The sequence below is a fragment of the Gymnoscopelus braueri genome (genome assembly GCF_963280865.1).
Source record: "Gymnoscopelus braueri genome assembly, chromosome: 11".
Lineage (NCBI taxonomy): Eukaryota > Metazoa > Chordata > Actinopteri > Myctophiformes > Myctophidae > Gymnoscopelus > Gymnoscopelus braueri.
In genome coordinates this window covers 39,387,438-39,405,018 of record NC_137613.1, presented here as the reverse complement: position 1 = coordinate 39,405,018, position 17,581 = coordinate 39,387,438, and the positions used below count along the sequence as shown (strand labels likewise).

At 41.9% G+C, this 17,581-nt stretch overlaps 1 protein-coding gene across 1 annotated transcript; it reads left to right on the top strand.

Moving 5' to 3' along the window:
* The first annotated feature begins 1,265 nt into the window (after positions 1-1,265).
* recql4 (RecQ helicase-like 4) lies at positions 1,266-16,337 on the top strand. The gene is made up of 28 exons (XM_080442443.1): positions 1,266-1,484; positions 1,994-2,027; positions 2,220-2,335; positions 2,786-2,935; positions 3,643-3,848; positions 4,164-5,400; positions 5,546-5,631; positions 5,865-5,964; positions 6,205-6,376; positions 6,751-6,849; positions 7,594-7,758; positions 7,913-8,005; positions 8,285-8,421; positions 8,791-8,874; positions 8,985-9,173; positions 9,524-9,706; positions 10,291-10,492; positions 10,716-10,909; positions 11,130-11,213; positions 11,418-11,555; positions 11,664-11,813; positions 12,657-12,942; positions 13,133-13,262; positions 13,719-13,879; positions 14,398-14,575; positions 15,181-15,337; positions 15,563-15,671; positions 15,912-16,337. Exons 1-28 carry the CDS (start codon positions 1,401-1,403, stop codon positions 16,031-16,033), a joined length of 5,046 nt encoding a protein of 1,681 aa, XP_080298569.1. The 5' UTR covers positions 1,266-1,400; the 3' UTR covers positions 16,034-16,337.
* Positions 16,338-17,581: the final 1,244 nt, after the last annotated feature.

The window sequence follows — 17,581 nt, the reverse complement described above, 5'->3', positions numbered from 1 at the left end:
TTGTGAGTTTTCCTTTCATTCTTTTTCATACAAACTTTTTTAACCAGTATGAAAACATTATAATTATTTCACAAGAATTAAGAGGGGAGGGGAGGGGGGGGGGGGGGGGTTGGCTGGTTAGCTGGACACTTTTACATGTATTCTGGGCGGGCTGAACGGACAGACGTATAATGACCAATCTACGAATAGGAAGACCCAGTAATAAGATTACACATTATAGGGAAGCACCCAACTGTACTTTGTGAGCATTGTCACGCACCACAAACAGTAGAACACGTGCTTGTTACCTGCAGGAAAAGTATATTTGTTCTATGTTGACCCGCTCGGGTGACTTCCTGATGCTCAGGGTTCCTCTTGCTTTTCTCTGTCAGTGCTCCATCTGCACGGAATGAGCTTCAGAAGTCCTTAAAATCAGTTCACTTCCTCCTTTGGGTCAATTCAGGGCAATGGTTTCTGACACTTGTTCAACATTGTAACTGCTGATTACATTTTTTGGTTTAGCTGTTTTAAGATTTTGAGTATTTTCTGTCTTCTGATTTTTGTGTTTTGTGTGAATGATTACCTGTTGAGTATTGTATTCTGTATTGTTACCTCGACTACATTGAAAATGAGGGCCTGCCCCTCAACTGTAACTCAGAGTTTAAATAAAGGTTATGATGATGATGAAGAAAGAACATGATGGTGGCAATGAAAAGAGCTGGATTACTGGAGGAGAGGAAGGCAAAAGGGTATACAACTGGAGTGTGGTGGAAGTATCTATGGCAAGACGTCCTGTTGGACCTGTTCTCTCTAAAGAAAGCTGATCAGATACTTTTATCTAACTAACTGGACACTGTAGGAGTTAACAAACTCCAGAGGGTGGCAGTAATGCAACACATAGGATTCTGCCTGCCAGCCACCGTTAAACGCCAAAAGGAAGAAGAGGTTTGCCTGTGGGTGGCAGCATACTCGAGATCAGTGAAAAAGTGTGTGGGCAGCACCGTCTTTACTTGAATGATTTGCTGGTTATATATATATATTGTATTATATATAGTTGATTGTTCGACAATAATAATGGAATGTAATTTAATTAAGCAGCACAGACCCCAGTAAACACTCTCTCAGGCTGATCACTTACCATTTTTACCATATCATACTCTAAAAACTTGAAACTGGAATTTTGGCATGATTTAGTTAGGGATAAAGTCAAACCTGGCAACACGACTGTAAGTCACTCAGCGCGCGAAAATGATCGCGGAAGTCCTGCAGCACAACTAGAAGGATCTGTAAACACTGCAGCGATCACAGTTCACATGAAGCAGCAGCACACAGTAAACTACGGTACAAGAACAGCGCTTCAGTCGGTGAATGAAGTGACATGTTATTAAACTAAAGTTACCTGGAGAATATCAGTGGTCGACATGGATCGCTACAATGAGGTGAAGATTCTTCTAAAAGACTGGGAGCAATCGTTTGTCGGACAACATGAGAGGAAACCCAATAAGGTAATAATAAACAAAAGTCCACAGAGGTGAAAAGAATATTGGATAACGTACGTCTGTATGTATCATAACGACCACATTATAAAGTTAAGTTACCCTATTGGGTGTTGTAAGTATCATAGTGGTTTTACTCAATGTAGTTGAAACATTGCTCTTGAAATTTAAAACAGCAACAGCATCCTTTTAGGTTTTCACCTTTAAAAGCATTGGTGAAAACACAAAAGTAAAATGAATATGAGTATATGACAGTATACAATGTATGGCAGTGTTTTGTTTCTGTTTGTTTTTTGTTTTGACATTTATGTTATATTGTGTTGATTTGGTTTATTATTATTACTGTCACTATTATTATATTTTTTTCTGTCTATACATGTGCTGGGGGATTGTTTTAGATGTATACTGAAACAATAAAAAACATAATATACTAACAGAAATTGAAAACAGCAGAAGTGATATGCAGAGTATGATATCTACAGCATGTTAAAATTGAGGAGGTGATCTGTGTGTCACAGGAGGACATTGACCAAGCCCCAGAAGAAACTAAGCGTGAGTATAGCTCTTATTGCAGTTTAGTATTCAATGCTTAATCTGAGTCTAATCAGATATTAAGAAGATCAATAACTACACAGATGCATTGTTGGAAGTAAAACCAAATCAAACAAATACTCTGAGGCATCTGGAGTGATGATGATGATGATGATGATGATGATGGTGATTATTATTGTGTATGTATTTCAGAGTTGTATAAAGAATATCGTAATCTGAAACAAGCCAAGGAGAACAGCAGCATTAATAATGGAAACAATGGACACACCGAGCCTAGGTCTACAGCTGAGACCAACACAGATCCAAAGGTACCTTTACTGTGTGTGTGTGTGTGCGTGTGCGTGTGAGTGTGAGTGTCGCCTGTGACGAAACGGACGGACAAGAGTGCAATCCAAAGTAAACTGGAAGAGAACTATTCATCACAACTTGTTAGCTTAAATGTATTCATGTTCTCAGTCTGAATTTGATTCCAATGATGCTACACAGTACAATCCTCAGTGTTGTTTTATCCGTTTGGAACTCGGACATGTGTGCAGCCACTGACTAACCAAACTATATTTGTACACTCTCTGAGTTGAATTAACACAGCAGATTTTTCTGTGTACTGTATTGTCTCTGAGGTGCGGTTTCTCTTCCTTGCGTTGTTGTCTCTGTACTACTGTATCACTCACTGTCTCTCTCTCTCCCGTTACCTTCATGTCTACCTGTTCATCCCTATCTCCATCCAAACATCTATCTCTACCTGTCCGTCCATTCAGGAGTCGGGGTGTTGGGGTTCTCATCTGAATCGCAGCAGTCGGCCCGTGCCCTCTCCTAGTCTCACCCCGCAGGACAGAGAGAGTCTTCAGGCCTCTGCCCAGTACTACGGAATGAAGCTTAAAAGCAATCTGACTTCTCTCACTTCTAAGGTAGGAAGTAATGGGAGGGAGCGAGAGAAAGGCAAAAGAGTCAGAAAGGGAGAGAGAAATGAAAATGTGCTTAATAGTTTTGGTTTAGACTTTATAGGCTACAGCCACTTTGAGCTTAACATGTTTTTGTCTTTTGAAATAGAAAGCAAAACGGTTGATCACAGAGATAAGTTAATGGCTTTGAAAATATTATTGAATCTATTCTGAATGCATTTACTAACTAATTAATAATGTATGCAAATACACTGTCATTAAAACCGCTTTATACCATACATAAGGCAATTCTTGTTCTGCTTCCATATTGCGCTCTCAGTCAGGAGTGCTTTCTGAAATGGTGAAAAGGTAATTTGCGTATTTTTCACCATGGAGATGGAATACAGAATGACTTGAAACTAAATCGATTAATTTCACGAAATGCTTTAAAAAATATATATACTCTTTTTATTGGATTTCTTTGTAACATGAGCGAAATGCTTTTTAATCCAAAATGAAAGAAGTAGTGGCAGATATGTCAATGTTTTTGCATCTACTGTACTGTAGAATTCTCTTCTGAAACGTGATTTATTTTATTTCTGTCTCCTTTTTTTTTTTTTTTATTATGCTGCATGTCTGTCTTGGCCAGATCTCCCTGGTTATATAAATGTTAAAACAAAACTTTTTTTAAATGATTATTAACTTTGTTATTCTTATTCTTTTTGTTTGTCTAGGAGAGGCCTGCCTCATTGAAGAAGTCTTTGACTCCTGGACGTACTCCCCTCAAGTCCTGGAAGGACAGACAGACAGGAGGACAACCAGGCAGCCCCGCTGCAACAACAGCCTCCTCTCCTCTCACCCTGGCCACTCCAGCCAAGTCAAGCCCCTTCACTCCAAGGTCAAGCCCCTTCACTCCAAGGTCAAGCCCCTTCACTCCAAGGTCATTAAAAACCGTTTTTTTAAAAGGTGTATGAATATAAACAGTTAAGGAATGAGTGTTCATTTAACTCTTAATGCTCTTGCAAATGTAACCAAATGGACCTGTAAATAGTAGATAAATTAACAGTGAGGATTATACTGTGCAGGCCTATGTACTATAAGAATGGCTTTTATATTACAGACTTTTAAACAGACCATGTCATGGAGGATTGTGGAGCTATAAACTGTCAACATAATCTACTGTAACCATCATGTACCCCAACAAACTGATAATTTAAGAGGGTTCATTTGAATTCACATGCTCCTCTCTCCATAGACGAGCCGATACCTGCCCAGGGTCTTTGGCTATGAAGACGCCATGTCCAACGGAGCCTGAAGCGCCATTTGAACACTTCGATCCTGCTCTCATGTCCTGTGATGAACCCGTTAGTTCTACTATTAGAGACAACGGTAGTAATAGTGAGAGTGTGAGTATTACCGCTGGTAAGCGCAATGCTCCCGGTTTATCTCGGTCTCCAACCAAATCGACTGTGACTGAATCTCCCCCAGGACGCACAGGAGCTTTAAGCGGCTTGAAAGGACATGGGGAAAGTCTTGCTACTTCCCAAGGAGATGACCAGAATGCTGGGACTTCGCAAGGAGACGCAGGTGTTTTGGATAATTCCCACGCATTAGGGGTCCTGAGAGGAGGTGAATCTTTAGATGCTTTCAGTGGAGGGAGAGAGGGCCTGCGGGGGGGCGGCGACCGTCCGGCCCTGGTCAGCAGGCTGAGTTTGTTGGACCGAGGCTGGCTGGAGAGATGTCAGGTGTTCGGAGAGGTGGCGGAAGGGGAGAAGCCCGTGGCAGGCAACCGAGAAGCAGAGCTGGAGAGAATAAGACAAAAAAGAGAGGTAGAGCTGGAGAGAATAAGACAAGAAAGAGAGGTAGAGCTGGAGAGAACAAGACAAGAAACAAGGGAGTTGGAGCTGGAGAGAATGATACAAGAAACAAGAGAGATGGAGGAAGAAGGAGTGAGAGGAGGAGGGGACACGGCGACAGGATTAGGAGAGACTGCATCTGGAGGAGTAGGACGAGAAGAAGGAACAGAAGGTGACAGAGGAAGAAAAGGAGGGAAAAGACAAAAGAAAGGACAGGAAGAGAGTGAAAGAAGAGAGGATGGAGACGAGAACGGAGAGGTCCATGCTGCTACGTCTAAACCTGCCCCACAAAGCCGGAGACGAGGAGGAAAGAAGAAAGCGATGGCAGGAGGAGAAGGAGGGGAGGGCGTTGAAGGAGGGCAGGGGGACGTGAACGATGAGGCCCTGCCGGAAACGAAAGGAGTCAAGAAGAAGAGAGGGGCGAAGAGACAGAGAGAGGGAGAGGACACAGAAGGAGAGGTGGCAGAGGAGGGTGGGGTGAAGAAGAGGCAGCGGACCAGCAGAAAGAAGGAGGCGGGTTCTGATGGAAACACAACACCAGCCGGAGAGGGAGGGAAGAAGAAGAGGAGAAGAAAGAAGGGAGAGGAGGAAGAAGAAGATGAAGAAGAGAAGAAAGACATCAAGCCAATTGCTAAAGTAAGCATTTCTTTCTTTCTTTCATTTCACCCCAGTGTTCCTGTAAAACGTGACGGCATAATACAATTCTGCATACAGTACGTTCCATAATAATAGAACAAATATTTTGTATTTATTATGTAAATGCATTTTACCTTATCTTAAGGCCCCCCAGGAGAACTTGTTTGGAGAGGTGGATGAAGAGGATGCCAAAGCAAACAAATCACGACACATTCAGATTGTTAGACCCAGGTGAGCTCAAATTGGTATTCAGTACTGGGAAGTAGGATGTTAGGCATCCAAATCTCTTGTCGAAAATAGTTGATCTACATGCTCACAACACGTTGCATTGTGAGCTTGTAGATCAGCAATATTTGACAAATGTTCACCTATTATAATAATATGCCTAAAGTAGGGGTGCCAAGCTATCCAGCTGAATTGTGTGTGGTTATGTTATGTATATTATTGTTGCTTTATTTGGACAGTGTCGTAAAAAATTCAGACGCCAACTTTCTGAAGATCAACTTAAAGAAGAAATCTCATGTCAAAGGGTACGCAATGAGAGGGCTGGGCCTACGCAAACAGGTAAATTGGGAGCAGATGCTTGTGGTGTTCTGTGTGAATGACTTGACAAATGTAGAATTTGAAATTTGTAAATGATGAAGTTGGGATTGAATGTTCACCAATGTACTTAATATGAAAATACAACTGTTTGTGTATGTAATTCTCTTCTAAGAATATATTTATATCAGTGAGTAGAATTAACTCACTAGTGTAGTGTACTGAGTTACAAGTGATGTGAGTTTCTGTGTATGTGTGTTTCAGATGGTCATGGCGAAGTTTGCGCTGAAAGGAGAGCGTTTTGGGGGTGGGGGTGGCTTTGGCAGAGGAAGGGGAGGTTTCAGGGGAGGTTTCAGAGGGGGGATGAATCGACAGGGTGACAGCTGTTTCAAGTGTGGAGGCACTGGACACTGGGCCATGGACTGTAAGGGGCCAGGTAAGAGAGAGTCAACACGGCACACTGTGTAAGCATTCACATTAGAACTAGGCAAATATATTGATATTACATCCATATTGTGACTTTTAGTTGTTGTGGCATTCTTAAGCCAATAATTTGATTACCGGCGGAAAGATGCCAATGTATCCGATAGGAGACTCAAAGGAGTCTCTTTGAGTCTCCTACCGGAAATACACCTGGTCATCATATTATTGGCTTAGGAATGCGTCAAAAAAAGGCTTCATGGGGTGTGTAATTGATGGAAAATAAGTACCAGAAGCATGTGACTAAATAATAACTACATCGGATCCATCCAAGGTTTCCCCCCGACATCGACGATATTCATCTCAAGCTGCTTTTCCTCTGTTCTGTAGCCCCTCCCCCATCTCTGTCTCAGATAGCGGACACTGTAGAAGAGGAGCCTTTTGAACTGCCCACCTTGGAGGAGGTTGCCAGGGCAACGGGAACACTAGGTACTGTACTGTATGTCTGTTCAACATACACAATAAAATAGTGAGTTAATATAAAGCAATATCACTATTGTTTGTGTATGTGATGCTATAATACTGCAACACAACTGACAATATAAAAAAAGAGTTAAAAAAATATATTTAACTGTGAAAGTGTACAAAATGTAACCCAAGTGGATTGGGTACATTTGCAGAGGTAGGTTTGTACAAATGGAAAAACTAACACAGAGGATTTTACTGTGACTAGAGCCTATACCTTATAACTGCACTGTCCCCAGTATATGAATCGTTAAATGTCTTGCCCGCAGTGCTTACCAAATGCTTCTTTTTATAACGTGTTGCATGATTGCTGCAGGAGTCATGAGATTACCCTGATCTGTTTTAAAACAGTAAAACTTTGCATGTGTTGCATATATTGCATGCTGTCAGGTGTACAGTAGGGCTTGCTCTAATCTTTACCACCTGGTTTGTGAATGCTCCACTTCTCTGGTCTTTCTTTTGGTGGGTCTTTATATTTGTGTGTACATATACATATTTTGGAGAATTTACATGGATCATATTCAAGTGTGTGTGTGTGTGTGTGTGTGTGTGTGTGTGTGTGTGTGTGTGTGTGTGTGTGTGTGTGTGTGTGTGTGTGTGTGTGTGTGTGTGTGTGTGTGTGTGTGTGTGTGTGTGTGTGTGTGTGTGTGTGTGTGTGTGTGTGTGTGTGTGTGTGTGTGTGTGTGTGTGTGTGTGTGTGTGTTGCAGTTACTCAGCCTACTACAAATGTTGTGGAGCCAGATAAGGACCAGAAGGTGGACAGTAAACAGGACGAGGTGCTGTTGAATGTGATTCGCCCCGACTACGAACGGCCCGCCCCTCCTCCACCCATGGAGCCATTGTATAGTGTAGGAGATGATGGAAAAGTCCAGGGTACACACACACACACACACCCCAAACCTGGTCACACATACACACCTCCTAGAACCTGTATATAATATTGCACATCAATTTCGTGAAATCCTAAATAAATAAAACGTTGTTGATGTTAAGTTTAATAATTGAGTTTGTGTATATGTGTGTGTAGCAACACCTGCTGATGTGTACAAGGCTCTGAATGATTTTGGCTACCAGTCATTCCGACCAGGACAAGAGGAGGCCATTATGAGGATACTGTCAGGTACAGTATGTACTGTACACACACTGTACTGTACACACACGCGCGCACACACACACAGACACTCACACTCTTTCTGTCAAGAGAGGAGGTGCACATTGTGAGGATTGAAATGGGACTTGCATTCACTTTGACCTTGAAATAAATGTTGGAGATTTTTAGGGAAATCTCCTCTTTAGGTAGACTTCACCTGTAACAGTTAGTAGTTACACTTTTTCTCCATTTTCTCCTCCTCTCTCCTTTACCTTCTCTCCCTCCTTTGCTCCCTCTCCTGTCTTGTAGGTCTCTCTACCCTGGTTGTGTTGTCAACAGGGATGGGTAAATCATTGTGTTACCAGCTCCCAGCCTATCTGTATGCTCAGAGATCTAAAAGCATCGTGCTGGTTGTCTCCCCTCTGGTCTCACTGATGGATGACCAGGTACACACGCACACATGCACACACATTAAATTTGCACATTTTTGGGAACTTTTGCTTACATTCATTCCATATTCCCTAACCTCAACTAAATGAATCTTTAGTCAAATCTAATTGGATTTACACCAATTTCACATGCCGAAACTCAATCAACTGGTTTCAGGTTGAACATTTGGGCCCTAATGTGTCAAGAAAACACACACCAGCTCATTGTACAGTATGCAATGTTTGTTTATTTATCGGGGACAGTGTACATTAATCAACATGTCAGTTTTTCACATCCACGTGAATGAGCCAGAGTTAGCCAGAGTTGGCTAATTTTCATCTGTACTGTGTGTGTGTGTGTGTGTGTGTGCGTGTGTGTGTGCGCAGGTCTCTGGTCTGCCACCTGGGTTGAAGGCAGCATGCATCCACTCCAACATGTCCATGAAACAGAGGGAAGCAGCTATTGAAAAGGTAAGGAGGTACACACAGAATCACTGTCTGTGTGTGTTTATGTAATTATTCATTTTTACTGTTCTGTCTAATACAATCATAAATGCCTTAAAAACAACTTGTCCCTCCAGGTGAAGTCAGGAGAGGTGTGTGTGTTGCTCCTGTCCCCTGAGGCTCTGGTGGGGGGCGGTGGATCAGGTTCAGGCTGTCTGCCCTCAGCTCAGCAGCTCCCCCCTGTGGCCTTCGCTTGTATTGACGAAGCGCATTGTGTGTCTGAGTGGTCACACAACTTCAGACCCTGCTACCTGAGGCTCTGTAAGGTGCGTGTAGTGTTCTCATACCTGTCTCTTCAGGGCAGTGATTCTCAAACTTTTTGATTTCAAGGACCCCCAGTTTATTCATGCATTAGATTAGACCACGGAACCCTATAACTCTTGAAAGTGTAGAAAAAATTGGTTCCATTTGCATACTCTCAGAGTTACAGCCCCATAAAGATCAATTTGGTTCCTAACTATCAATCAGGTGACCCTGGAACCCCCTCAAGAACCCCTGGGGGGTCCGCAGACCCCACTTTGAGAACCACTGCTTCAGGGAACCCATTAATGCTACAGATGATTATAATTTTTAGTACTTAAAAGAATCTTAAAAAATACAGCATATGTGTTTGTAGGTACTACGAGAGCGTTTGGGGGTGCGTTGCCTTCTGGGTCTCACTGCCACAGCCACGTTGTCCACTGCCTTGGACATAGCTCACCACCTGGACATCAACGACGAGGAAGGCATCTCTGTGAGGTCTGCCGCGGTGCCTCCTAACCTGGTGCTGTCTGTGTCTATGGACAGAGAGAAGGACAAGGTATTGTGTGTGTGTGTGTGTGTGTGTGTGTGTGTGTGTAGGGGGGTCGGGCCTGAGACAAGAGACACGGAAACGTGGGGATTGGATTCAAACCCTTGTGCTTTCGGGCAGAAATGAACTATTAACTTTTCAGGAAATGGAATTTTTTTTTTTAGAACAACACAATCTGCCTCATCAAAGTTGGGATGGTGACTTTATACATTGTCAGATACTTGAATGTGTCCTTATTGTCATCACTTTACCCAAATACAGCTCATGTGGAGTTAGACAGTTTGCGGATCCAATGGAGTTTGGAGGTTTAGTCAGAAGTGCCTTTTATTACTTTTCATTGGTTAAATATTTGCAAAACCCACACATAGACGTAAAGGGTGTTCAATAGCACTGATTTATTACAAAAAATAAAAAGATGGAGAAAGCTGGTTTCTGCCCGACAGAGACAATAGGGTCTGTGACTGTGCACTGGCTTATACATACTGTATATCCTCATTGAAATAACCAAATAACACTTTTTGTATCGCCCACTTGCCCTCTAACTCTCTCTCTTGTTTTTTTCCCCCTTCTCCTTCTGTCTGTCTCTCTCCCAGGCTTTAGTATCCCTGTTGAAAGGAGATCGTTTTGGTTGTCTGGACTCCATCATTGTCTACTGCACCAGAAGAGAAGAGACTACTCGTGTGTCGGCACTGCTCAGGACCTGCCTACAGGGGGTGCTAGTGAAGGAAAATATTCACTTGAAGCCCAGCAGCCAGACTCAGAGCAATCCTGCAGGACAGAAGAAGAAAGACATGGGTAAAGGATGACTTTTCTTGTCTTTTATCATCAAAACGATTAACCTAGTTCTATTGCTTTCTTTATATATGTTAAAAGGAAAGGAATTATGTGTGTGTGTGTGTGTTTCAAATTCAAAACAGTAATTATTACGCTCAAAACACACTTTGATATTTATTTTTTTCTTTGAGATTTATCTAACCTCTCCTGCTGTCATCCCCGTTTCACCATTCTGTGTATTTAGCCAGAAAGAAGATCCGTAAGCCGTTAAAATGGCAGGCGGAGTCGTACCATGCCGGCCTGTCCGCATCGGAGCGACGTCGTGTCCAGAACAACTTCATGTGCGGGGAGCTGAGGGTGGTGGTGGCTACCGTGGCTTTTGGCATGGGCTTGGATAAATCGGATGTTCGCGGAATAGTTCACTACAATATGCCCAAGGTTTGATTATACTGTATGACACACATTTAACCCATTTAGACCTGAGACCCGATGGCCTCAGATGGCTGCCTTTGAAACACTGCTGTTTCTTTGTGTACATCTAACAGATGTACACAAAGCACAGTTTTCAAAGCTGTTAAGTGTTTATTTATGTAATTGTTTATTTTATTTATTGTAGCATAAATTTCAGTTAAATTAACAATGTTTTCTTTTGTTTCAGAGCTTTGAAAGTTACGTTCAAGAAATTGGGAGGTCAGGGAGAGATGGACAACCGGCCCACTGCCACCTCTTCCTGGACCCAGAGGTTAGTCCTTATTATAGTTGTGTTTGTCTGTCTGTACTATGTATCCATGTATTTGTATGTATTGTACTGAAGCTGAGCATCGGCATTGGGCTGATCCCGGCCTAAAACCCTCGTGGTAAAGTTACGTGGTTTTAATTTACTGATGCAAGTTTGATTCAGCAAAAGAAGAAGAAGCAAATTTTAAAATTGTGTGTGTATGTGCAGGGTGGGGACCTCCATGAGTTGCGTCGTCACATCCATGCAGACACAGTAGACTTCTACACGGTGAAGAGACTCGTCCAGATGGCCTTCCCGTCCTGCAAATGTCGACAGATAGACCAGAAACAAAAAGAACTAGCCAAGGTAAATGTGCATGTGAGTAAGTGAAAGAGATGGCGAACTTGTGATACATTGAAATTGTATCACCCCCTTGGACCATGTGACAGCAGATGTCTCCATTGTGTCTGTCAGCATGCAGAGGACATTGAGGATTCAGAACTGCTGGAGATGATGGATTTCTGTGAACAGGAGAGTAGCATGAAGACCCCTAACCAGCCCCAAATGGTGCAGTCCACAGACCCTGGCCACCAGAGGGACGTACCATTGCCTCCTGCTGAAGAGGTAATTCATTGGAAAAGTACCACTTTTTGATTAATCGAGAAGCGTGTTTCTGGATAATAAGGATTCTGGATAATAATAATTTATATATGCTGTGTGAATGTATGTATGTATGTATACAGTATATAAATAAACTCCTCCACAAAAAGTTCGGAAACGTAACTTTGTTCGATTATTTCCCCCCTTCAATAATGCCAATTGGTATTGTATTTATATCATTTTTATCGTCGATTAGTCACTTTTACAACGAGGTTTAACTTGTAAGGATCGTGCAATCGTGGAATGAGCAACACAGCTAAACGTGTGGGTCGCGCCCCCAAATAATTTACCAAAATCCACCAATATGCTTCTGTTGGTAATCGCTCTCGTTTTGAGCGACCTGCCAGCACAGTCACAGGTGTGTGACTGGCACCTGAGCATGGGTCCTGCAACTTTGACACCAATTGGTATTATTGAAGGGGAGAAATAATCGACCAACGTTAAGTATCCCAACCTAATTTCTAAGCCCTAATTATAAACCCTAATTTATACTTTGTCGTACAATGGTGTTGCTCAAAAATAGCCAAAAATAGCCAATCTACAATATACAAGCATCTGCTATTTTTTGTAATTTGATAATCATTTTCTTTTTTTAATCGATTAAATCTAATAGTTTGATTAACTGTGGCACCGCTATTTCTTGGTATGCTGAGATACCAGAAAATAATAGGACCCCTGCTGTCAATTAGTAGTTTTGGAAACAAATGATTTGTCACCTGTAAGCCATGCGTTTTACATGGAAGTTGTACTAGTCACTAACCTGAATTGAGGTTGAAAATAATGGTAGTTTTTGTTATTTGCTGTAAGGTTCCATCACCTCCCTGTGAAGAGGAGGTGCCACGCCAACACAGAGGGGACAAGTGCAAAGAGGAGGAAGAGGTCGGCGAAAAGGAGCAAGTGGTTAAACAAGAACACTGTCCCCCATCATCAGAAAACCAGGGTGATGACAGAACGGGAGGTCGCCATAGGTCAAGCGACCCGGAAGTGGAGTCGGTGCAGAGCAGTGATTGGCCCAGAGAGAGGGTGTGCCACACCCATGAGAGAGCTATCCCTATCCATCAGACTGTGGAGGCTCTGGATATCACAGAAGAGGGTGAGGAATAAAATACACATTACATTAACATAATACATAAATATTATGTAGGTTTGGAGAGATGAATAGATGCATACATTCAAAACCACCTGTCAACAAATAGCATATCATTTTGTACCTCTAATGTTGGTGTGTGTGTGTGTGTGTGTGTGTGTGTGTGTGTGTGTGTGTGTGTGTGTGCGTGCATCAGGTGTAGAGACATTGCTGTGTTACTTGGAACTCCACCCACAGCGCTTTGTGGAGCTTCTCCACCCCACCCTGTCTGTGTGTAAAATCACCTGCTACGACGGACCAAAGCAGCTTCAGAAAGTCACTAAGATGTATGAAATATTCTCCAATATAGTGTGCTATAATGAACTCAACTAGTACATACATATATCTCTGTCTGTATGCTACAATTGGCCAAAACTGGTACACAGTATTAAGATATTATTAAATTCTGTATGAAATTACACAGCTGTAACATATCGTCTCTGTCGGGTGGGAAGCTCATGTCATGTCCAAAACTATTACTTTTTTGTTACTTTTCAGGATTAACATTCAAAATTGGCAAAAGTAGCAGATCTGCAAGCTCGAGATCTGCTACTTTTGATGCTTTTGTGTGACGCTGTAGTATGATCAAGTAGGGCGTTCAATTATGAAAAAAAACTAAAAGTTAGAACATGGAGATAAGAGATTTCTGCCCCACGGCAACGATATTAGACATTATATGTACATACAGTATCTCCCAATATGTGACTGTGGTTTTGTTTGTTCCTGGTTTGCCATGGTAACAGCTGCCCTCCGGTTGCCGTGGTGCTGGCTAGAAAGCGTATGGAAGGCCAGCACATCGAGAGCTTTAACGGGGTGGACTTTGATGTCGTCGAAGTGGCTGATACTATGGGATGGCAGCTTCCTCTTGTGAAGAGAGGGCTAAGACAACTGCAATATAGCTCTGGTACACGTTTGTTTGTGTGTGTGTGTGTGCGTGTGTGTGTGTGTGTGTGTGTGTGTTTGTGTGTGTGTGTGTGTGTGTGCGCTTGAGCACGCGCTTCAAAAAGCATATATCACTTGTAACATTGATTTCGGTATAGTTTGACACAATTTGAGTCTAATTTGTGGTAACACAGTTCTTAAAGAAGAAGTGTTGCCATTCACTCATGCTGTGTAGAACATAAAGATAACTATGATTCACACACACAAGCCTGGAAAACTTGTGTTTTCCAGGCTTGTGTGCCTTTCTGTCTTTTCTGGAATTTTCTGCGGCACACGGTAAAATCCTGAGTGTTAATTTAACTGAGCGTGTACAAATGTCCTTTTCGAACATGTATTATTATAGTATTGTAAATAAACATGTTCGAAATAAAGCTTTTCATAAAGCTTTTCCATCAAAATAAACAAGTGGACCTGCAATATTTCACAGTGTACATGAATTGAATATTTAATCGAAAATCCTGACGTGTGTGTGTTTGTCAGCTGGTGGTCGTAGCGGCATCCTGGTTGAATTCTCCGATCTGTCATACTACTTCCGTTCCTTCGGTGACCTCAGTGATGAGGAGATGGACAGAGTGTGTCAGTTCCTCCATAACCGAGTGCTAGAACAAGAGAGAACAGGGCTCTACCAGCTGACATCCAGCTTCAAGGCGTTCCGCAGGTACACACACACACACACACACACACACACACACACACACACACACACACACACACACACACACACACACACACACACACACACACACACACACACACACACACACACATAATTAAACCCTATGACTTATGGCAGATATCTACAGTATCATGTTTCTAAAACTATTTTGGCTCAGGGCACCCCTGTTAACTCTTTCACTGCCAATAAAATAAAACAATTCTTGCGAACTTTGCCAGATTTTTTTTAAAAAAATTTCAAAGAAAAAAAAAAGTGCTTAGGAAGCGAGTTACAGCCTTTTTCAGTTATAGGTTAAACAAAGATTGGATGGAGCTGCAAATCTTATGCAAATCAGATCTTTTTTTTTTTTTAACTCGGGATTTCTGCTGTGAGAAATTCCCTAAATAGTTATACTACTACTACTAATTCTACTACTAATAATAATCTGAAGAAATCATTGGAATTATGAAGTTAATAAAGTGTCAAGAATACAACATCTTCAAGGCAGTGTCTCAACTTTGTTTGTGACTGCATGTTCATATCTGTATGCGTGTGTGTGTGTGCGCGTGCGTGCGTGCGTGTGCGTGCGTGTGCGCGTGCTGTTCCAGTGTTTCATTCAGTAAAGTAGAGTCCTGTGTGGATGAGTTGGATGAGACTCGCAGTATCAAGCTGAAAACCCTGTTGTCTGACTACTTTGACAAGAGACGAGACAGAGACCACCCACTCACTCTGGACGAGGATGATGATGACCTCAACAAATATAAGGTAACGCACACACACACACACACACACACACACACACACACACACACACACACACACTATATCAGTGTTAATTTAACTTGAAAGAGGATTACAGTATTTGATTTGGGTATTTCATCCAGGGTCGATATTCGTTTCAGCATATCACAACAGCTGGACTTTCATAGATATTTCTTTTGTGTGTGCGCGTGCGTGTGTGTGTGTGTGTGTGTGTGTGTGTGTGTGTAGCTGTCAGACTGGGAAGGTCACATCCGGGCAGACATTAGAAGTTTCCTTTCCAACCGAAGTGATGAGAAGTTTTCTGGAAGAGCTGTCGCAAGGATCTTCCAAGGAATAAGTGAGAACACACAAACATTATTACACTGTGATATACTGGTGAGCTATCGCTTACACCAGCAACAAAAACTCTTCTCCTAGACCTCTAGAGGGAGTAATAGATTCTCTTCTCTTCTCTTCTCTTCTCTTCTCTTCTCTTCTCTTCTCTTCTCTTCTCTTCTCTTCTCTTCTCTTCTCTTCTCTTCTCTTCTCTTCTCTTCAAGAACATCAACATTAAAAAATATATCTTTTTGTCTTTCAGGTAGTCCGTGTTATCCCGCCATAACATACGGCAGGGACCGACGCTACTGGAGGAAATACATCCAGTTTGACCACAACCAGCTCATCCGGTGGGCCACCCAAGAAATCATTGGCTTTAAGTGACAGATCACGTGCACACAGCAGCAGGTATTCAGACGTGCATACAATGTGCAGTAAAAAAAAAGGACCCTGTTATAATTGTACACTCTCAGAGTTAAATTAACTACATACAGAAGTGTGCAAATGGCATCGCTCTTCCATTCACTCACAGGACTTCATGGGAAGCAGTACATTTTGTTATATCACCTGGCTGTGAATTAATCAATGTCATTAATGTACAACACTACATAGTTTTGTATACGTCAGTGTTATTTTATTGTAGTCTGTAATTTGTGTTAAAAAATAATAAAAGTATTGTATATTTCTAGTTGGGTTATGTTATTTTAAAGTAAATTATATCTTTTTGGGGGCTTTTCTGCTTTTATTTATAGTGAAGATGGACAGGAAACAGGGAGATAGAGATGGGGATTGACGAGAATGGGACTCGAACCTGTGATGCACTGTCAGGCTACATTAGAGTCTAGCTGGGGTGTGTTATTGACATCATTTATTTGGCTTAGATTTGCAAATTACGAGGAATTCCAGTTTTGGGGTTTTCCTCTACAGTGGGATGGCTGCCAGAATGGCATGGTAGAGTTAGACCCTTGGTTTGGTTAGGCGGAGACAGCATGATATGCTGCTGACACGGGTATCGTTTGACTAAACATCCAAGTGGAAATGTCATGGTGATGGTTAGAAATGCTCCCATTTATGCAGATTTTCTCACTAATGTCCACAGTGTTCATTTTTAATTCAGAGTGTGGAAAAAAACAATAATTTTACTGTGTGAATCTAATCTGTGAAACAGCACCTCAGCCTGAAGTACTGTAATGTCATCATAGAATTTTAGACTGCAGTTAGAGGACCAGATCTGTGTGACGCAGATAAAAAGCAATGAAGAACGAAACCTTTGGGTTTCTTTGTTACAATGGCTCAAAGACTTGAAAGAAATAAGCACATGAAAAGACTTGGCCCAGAGAATGCCATTGGCCCTTATCTGTTATGAGGAAGTTAGAAAAAGAAAATACACCCACTTCACCAGTGCTAGTTTCTGTTGACCCACGTTTAGAACTTTCTACAAGAACGCAAACAGTTTTTGTTTGACCTTTTCGACCCTCTTTCCTTGTTCCTCTCCACCTCTACCTGCCCCGCTCTAGTGTAGACATAATGATTTTAATGTTTATTTTTGACGGAATCGATACACAGGACTTAAGTTTCCTTAAAAAAACAGAACACTACTACTCATAGAACACAATACACAATGCATAACCACTAACCAGAATTACAATATGAATACTGAATAAATAACCAAATAAACTATTAGATTAAAAAAATAAAATAACAAAAGTTGAAGTTGTACAGTAGTCAGCTTTTTTTTGGTACACGACACCGTTGCATTGCAAGTATGAATCACCTGGCCAATGGAGAACCACAATGCACCTTATACTTTTAGAACCACCACAGACACTTGACTATCTCCACGTTTGCCTGTGTCTGACTATGAGCCCAGATATTGGGCATGACAACTATCATAGCATGACTAGAAGTCAGCCCAAACAAATGTGGTCTAAC